Raw genomic sequence first — 7,095 nt, 5'->3', positions numbered from 1 at the left:
TGCTACAACACGACCGTCTATTTCATAGGCAAAATATTTGAATTCCTTTTATTCAATCACACGGGTTTTTCGCTAGCAACTCGCCCCCCGCTATCACACTATAACTACTCTAGGAGATCCTTCTGCCATAAACCTAATACTAAAACACGACAGTCTATTTTATAGGCAAATTAATGTAATATAAAAAAAATATACTCACAAGTACTCTTAAAATTCTCCATATATAAATATCCAGAGCAAATAATCTATTTTACCCCTTGAACGAGTTATTCAAACTGTGAAATGCTAAAACACGACAGTCTATTTTCTAGACAAAATATTTGAATTCCTTTTATTCAAATCCAATCACCAATCAAGTTATCAAAAAATATTTGAATATATTAAGTTATAGGCAATACTGATTTAGAAAAACTAGAACATTGACATAATTTCACTTTAATAATTGTCCTTCATAACATATTACGCAATTCCCAACTAGCACAAGATGGACCAGAAGTATAATACCATGTGAGGGAGTTCTGAATCTCTTTGAAAAGGTGTAGAGGCGTACGCAAATAACATGGAGATTCCTAGGGGCGTACGTAAAGTATAACATTGATTACTACTTACAGAAAAGCACAAAATAACACCATTCTTTGGAAATAACAAATAAAAACAAGACATAAAATACGAAAGTCACTTGTAATTTCCTCAGTAAGACAGTGAAAACCAATCATGCATGGAATGTCAACCACTTTTGTAGAACATCACCAAATTAAATGAAAATCATCAAAAATGACCAAATTAAAAAAGAAAATCACCAGATTCAAGAATATAACCAGAAAAATCACCAGGAGGATGAAAAATCACCAGCGGGCGCCACCCTGAGTGCGAGTAAGATTCATTTTCTGGTAGGCTACTACAAACATTTAGGCTTTCGGTTTTTCTTATTATTTCGACATAGAAGGAAAAACCTTTTTCGAGGATTCGATTCCACTCAAGAAATTAAATTTAAGAGACAGGAGAATCAAGAGATTTCCATTTAGAAATCAGACCAAAATGGGTAATATTTGGATTTTCTTTCTTTTATTCAAATTTTAAAATGTATTATCTAATGGCCTACTGATTTTTTCTCTTGAAATATTAATTTAAACTAATTACAACAATAACAAATGAGTAAAAGGCTACCATTTGATTCCCCGTGTCGTTTAGATGACTGAACGTCCAAGGCCAAACGAAAAGAAGGTCGTTCCCGAATTGAGTGCGAAGAGGTCAAAAGAAAGGATTTAAAGAAAACTGGTGCTTCTTAGGAGGGTGTGAAGAGGGGCGCTTTGAACAGGTTGGGATTGAGAAGGAGCGTGCGCAGTTGTGTCGGCCTCAGGCGGCTTGGTGCTGTAGTGTCTTGCTAGCAATATCAGTAGTAGTTTTTGATTCCCTCTTCAGCAATTTTTCAAAATATATTTATTTGCTGCCATGACGTCTGCGTCCCAGCCCTCACCCCCTGTTAAAAATTGGCATAATAGCAAATATACCAGCTCAAATAAACTGACACATCCTATTTCTCAATATTTATAGAATAATGAAACAAAAAATGACACTACTTTACTGAAAACAAAACCCATCTCGGTTGCGACCCAATTATTTACCCAAGCATTTATTGTGTTTTTAAGTGTCTGATTTGAAGTTTGTTCTGAACCCAATCATAATTTTTTCAAAGTGTTTTCTTTATTTTTACCGGTTTGATTTGCGTTCTGTGTCTTTTCTTTAACTTATTTTCTTTTGTTTATGCTCTGTCTTTTATCTTTTTTTGAGGGTATTAGCCTATTGGGGATATTGAGAAGGAAACATGTTGAGAAAACAATTCTTGCTTCAAAATATGTAGAAAAACTGTATTTAACGAGTTTTGAAGGTACTTCCATTATAGTTCACCCCCTTCCCTAATGTGCGAAAATAAAGCCCAAATTGTACATTGTCCAAATATTTTTTCGTCTCTTGATTTCATCAGTGTTGTTTCAATTTTCAGGTACACGGGTTGAAACGAAAAGTGACGCATAACAAAACGATGAGAAATATGTAACTTGGGCTATATATTTGCAAAGTAGAAGGTGGGGTAGAGTATAGTGGAAGTGCCTTCAAAATCTTTTAAATACAATTTTTCTGCATATTATGAAGTAAGAATTGTTATCTTAACATGTTTCTGTCTCAATAGCCCCAATTGTACGTTAATGCCTTTTTTTGTATGGCAGATTTTTAAATAAATAATAACAATAAGAAGAATAATGGGCAAGGGAGGCCAGGCTAGTCTGTAGCTATAAGAATACAAATCTATTCCTTTAAATTCAAAAAAAGAAATCATTAGTAATAAAGAAAGTAAAAAAAAAGAAAAGTATAATAATATACTAGTCACGATTGGCTAATCTGTAACCATAAGAATACAAATATATCTATACAAATTCAAAAAAAATTAAATTCTATAAATTGGAAATGCGATGTAATAGAAAAATTGCATTTGCATCATAAATAACATTCCATAAATATTTTCTTGTATTTAAGCTGTTTTCTTATAAGATGCGCTCTTCCGTATTTTTCCTTTGTTTACAGGTTTCGTCAAAATTACAAATACAAAAATTGAAAACATTTATGATTGAACTTGTTATTTCTCAAGATTTCTTTCTTCCAGGAGACTAAGATGACAGTCCAAACGAGGTATTTCGTTTTCATAGGCCTCTTTTTTGTTACTATAATCATGGTAGTAATGTACACAAATCTCGAATCAAAGTGGAATGAATGCCTCCACACCCAAATGCATCACATTATGGAACCTGACATCGAAATTCATACGCTTAATGAGATCAGCGATCACCACGATTTCAACACGACCTTCTTTGTTGAGAGCAGCGACGCGGGATATTTAAATCCGCGACAATCTTGTTGTGTTGAAGCTGCCGCTCGAGCACAATATCCACATCTTGTTGTGATTTATATGACTGGAGTTAAAGAAGAAAAAATGGAACAGCAGAATGACTGGATAAAGAATCTTACTAATGTCAAGCTCGTCCAATTAGACGCAAAGAAATTCTTCACAAATGATAACTTAGGACGAATCTATGAAGAAGTAAAGAGTACATCCCCCCATAAGGCAGAGCATGTGTCTGATTTGGCAAGAATTGCGCTATTAAAAAAATTCGGTGGACTCTATATTGACATGGATGCAGTTTTAATGAAGTCCAAGGCAGATCTTAATTCTTTTCTTTTAAAAAACTTTGCAAACGGAGTACTTAAATTCCACACAGGACACCCAATAATAGAGGCTTTGTATCACCGTTTGAATGAAACAAAGTTCAACCCCATGTCGTGGATTGGTTTAGGTGAAGAACTTATAAGAAAGGTTGTAGTGGATACTTGTAACTTCACGACAAACAATTTCGAGGAGGCCAGTAGGCCTCTTCGAAGGGGGGTGTACTCTCACTGCATTTTCAGCAGCTCTTATTTGTAAACCTTGATTAGCATTGTGATATTATTTTTTTGTGTTTTTGTTAATTTTGTGACAAATGAAAATTTCACTGCTCCAAATACAAGTTATTTTCAATAAAGTGCCAGTGACGCTCTGGATTTAGAGGGTTTGGAGGGGGGGGGGGTTGAAGCCCTGCTCTGTTTGTGGTGACTTCTGTTCATATTAAATTTGACTTGATTATTCATTTTACTGTCATTTTATTGTTCATTTTATTTGAAAATTCATCTATTCACCCTTATGATTATTCATTTTGATTTCTATTCATTTTGGGTTTCATTTATCCACTCATAGTAATTTCTTTTGTTTTTTAAGTTTAAATTATTATATGACTTTATTATCCCTCGTTTAAGGTTGTAGTATTGATATTTACTTTTATTTGGAAAACATCTTTCTTAGATCTTTTTTGATTGATTGGTATAAATAACCAGTTACTTCAACCAATTGAATAATTTCCATATACAATATCACATGATTAGGTATCTTAACAACAATGTCATACACAATTATATTAATGATAAAATGACAAAAATTGTTAAGAAGAAAAAAGAGGATATTTCCACCCAGTGAAAAAAGGAAGAATAGATATGCAGGTATTTCGGTCGAGACCTCCGCTCGACGGTCTTCAGTGTACAAAAGAAAGCACAGAGTAAAAAATATGGTATTTATGTATTATGCCGCCAACACTCATGAAGTGAAGTTAGGTTACTCCTGATGAAGTTAGGTTACGCATGATGAAAATATAATACTTTAGAAACAAATTTGGGCTATATATTTGCACATTAGGGGGAGGGATAAGCTACTCTAGCCTCCCTCCCCCTAATGCGCAAATATATAGCCCAAATTATATTATTCCAATGTATGCTGTTACCCGCCACTTGTTTTCCGAAGAGCGTAAGCTAATTATTTCTTAATACCGACAGATAAAACCGGTTTGTTCTCGAGTTTTACACAGCATAAACTTGAGTGTTGGTGGTATAATACATAAGTACCAAAATATACAGACAAAATCCTAAGGACAAAGTAAAAACGAAACGAACAGCTATACCCGCGGTCGACCTCCGCTCGACCGTCAGTGTTCAAAAGAAAACATAAAGTAAAAAAAAAAAAAACACGGACATAGTCCTAGGCACAAAATAAAAACAAAACACTAAGTTTAAATAGGCCCTCTTAGTAGAAGGGCCTTATTGACTCCGACGAGGACAATACCCCTTCGAATCCCGATCCGGACACTTTTTTTTTTTAAAACTCCCACGATCACCACGTGGTTTATGGTCCTAATATGGGCATAGAGTCCCTAGGGGAGATGGATTTTCGAGAAATTGATTGCGTAATCGGTCAATGACCTCTTTTTCCAAGGTCGATTTATTTGATGTTTCTATGTGTAATAGCTCCGGGATGAAGGTTGCACATGCGCATTGAATTCTAACGGGAGCAATGTTATTGATCTAGGAATCGAGGGGGAAGTGGATTTCCGAGAACTTGATTGCGTAATCGAAGGGGAAGTGAATTTCCGAGAACTTGATTGCGTAATCGAAGGGGAAGTGGATTTCCGAGAACTTGATTGCGTAATCGAGGGGAAGTGGTTAGAGCTAACGAATCAGGGTTGGGCATAGAGTCCCTAGGGGAGATGGATTTTCGAGAAATTGATTGCGTAATCGGTCAATGACCTCTTTTTCCAAGGTCGATTTATTTGATGTTTCTATGTGTAATAGCTCCGGGATGAAGGTTGCACATGCGCATTGAATTCTAACGGGAACAATGTTATTGATCTAGGACTCGAAGGGGAAGTGAATTTCCGAGAAATTGATTGCGTAATCGAAGGGTCAGTGAGAATTTGAAAAACATGAATTTTCTCACATTTATGTCTGTTTTCATGGATGTTTAATGGTTTTTGTCAGTGAGAATTTGAAAAACATGGACTTTGTCACATTTATGGATGTCAACAGCAATTCATGTCTGTTTTATGGTTTTCTCAGTGAGAATGAAAAAACAGGAACTTTCTCACTTGGATTTACATAATCGCTAGGTGATATTATTGATTCAAGAAGGGGGACTTAAGAAACAAAAATGGCTTCTTGGTTGTTTGTCTAGCCTTTCCTGAGAACTTGATTTACATAATCGCTAGGGGAAATTATTGATCCACGAAGGGGGAATTAAGAAACAAACATGGCTTCATCGTTGTTTGGCTAGCTTAACCTGAGAACTTGATTTACATAATCGCTAGGGGAAATTATTGATCCACGAAGGGGGAATTAAGAAACAAACATGGCTTCATTGTTGTTTGGCTAGCTTAACCTGAGAAATTGATTTACATAATCGCTAGGGGGAATTATTGATTCACGAGTGGGGGAAATTAAGAAACAAACATGGCTTCATTGTTGTTTGGTTAGCTTAACCTGAGAAATAGCACCTGTGAACTTGATTTACATAATCTCTAGGGGAAATTATTGATTCACGAAGGGGATAATTAGAAAACATAAAAGCTTCTTTAATCTTAGGTCTGAGGGATAAACGTTCTTTAGGACAGAGAGAAAAATTAATATTCTATTTTCAAATAGGGCTTCATTGATCTATAGTGTCAGGAATTATAATTGACATCACTTGTTATCTTGGAATTATGCGGGAGTCTAAAGAGATAGAAATTCTATTTTTAAATACGGCTTCACGGAGCTTTAAGTCGGAGAGGTAAATTGATATTCTAACGAAACCCTAATAGTTTAGCTAGGAAAATTTATGAGATGAAGAGATTAACGTAGGAAAGGGTTTCCTAGAAATTTGAAATGCGTTAGCGCACAGATGCCATACAAAAGGAACACGCTGAAATTACGTTTAGGGATTATTTGGGCGAAACGGTTTTATCCATTTTATGGGATTATTTCGGCGAAACCGTTAGAGACATTTTGAAAGAAGATTTTAGAAAGGGTTTTAGAAGAGGTTTTGAGTGTGGTCGTTATAATACACAAGTTCCATTTGAACAGTGTTGTGAGGTCCTCTAACCCAACCCCAAAGGGTTCCAATCCTCATACCCCAACCCCGAAGGAAGCCCCCGGTCCTCAAAGGTCCACCGGACCCCCAAAGCCCCTCCCCCGGTCCCCCAAGGCCCATCGAGCTCCCAAAGGACCAACGGGGTCCCAAAGGCCATCCACCGGGCCCCCAATGTCCCCCCGGCCCCCACCGGCCCCCCCGGACACTCACAGGTCCCCCAAGCTCCCAACGGGCCACCGGCGCCTCCAAAGGCCCACCCCAGACCCTCAACGGCCATCCCCGGGCCCCCCAAAGGCCCATCGAGCTCCCAAAGGACCAACGGGGTCCCAAAGACCATCCACCGGTCCCCAAATGTCACCCAGACACCCAAAGGCCCTCCCTGTGCCCCAAAGGCCCTCCCTGTGCCCCAAAGGCCCTCCCCTGGCCCCCCTCCTCCTCCTCCTCCCACCTCCTCCTCCTCCCTCCTCCTCATCCTCCCTCCTCCTCCTCCTCCCACCTCCTTCCTCCTCCTCCTCCCACCTCCTCCCACCTCCTCCCTCCTCCTCCTCCTCCCACCTCCCCCCCCCTTCCCTACCCCATTTTTTATACTTTTTTTGTGCATTGAGACACAGAAGGGA

The 7,095-nt window shown here is 37.9% G+C and overlaps 1 protein-coding gene across 1 annotated transcript; it reads left to right on the top strand.

Annotated features, from left to right (window-relative positions):
* Positions 1-2,668: 2,668 nt before the first annotated feature.
* On the top strand, positions 2,669-3,475 carry LOC148941560 (lactosylceramide 4-alpha-galactosyltransferase-like). The gene has a single exon (XM_089104198.1). It carries the CDS (start codon positions 2,669-2,671, stop codon positions 3,473-3,475), a length of 807 nt encoding a protein of 268 aa, XP_088960324.1.
* The last annotated feature ends 3,620 nt before the right edge of the window (positions 3,476-7,095 follow it).

The sequence above is a fragment of the Artemia sp. Qi Xiang Cuo genome, chromosome 18 (genome assembly GCF_049724085.1).
Source record: "Artemia sp. Qi Xiang Cuo chromosome 18, ASM4972408v1, whole genome shotgun sequence".
In the NCBI taxonomy this organism is placed as follows: Eukaryota; Metazoa; Arthropoda; class Branchiopoda; order Anostraca; family Artemiidae; genus Artemia; species Artemia sp. Qi Xiang Cuo.
This window is presented reverse-complemented; position numbering and strand designations above follow the sequence as displayed.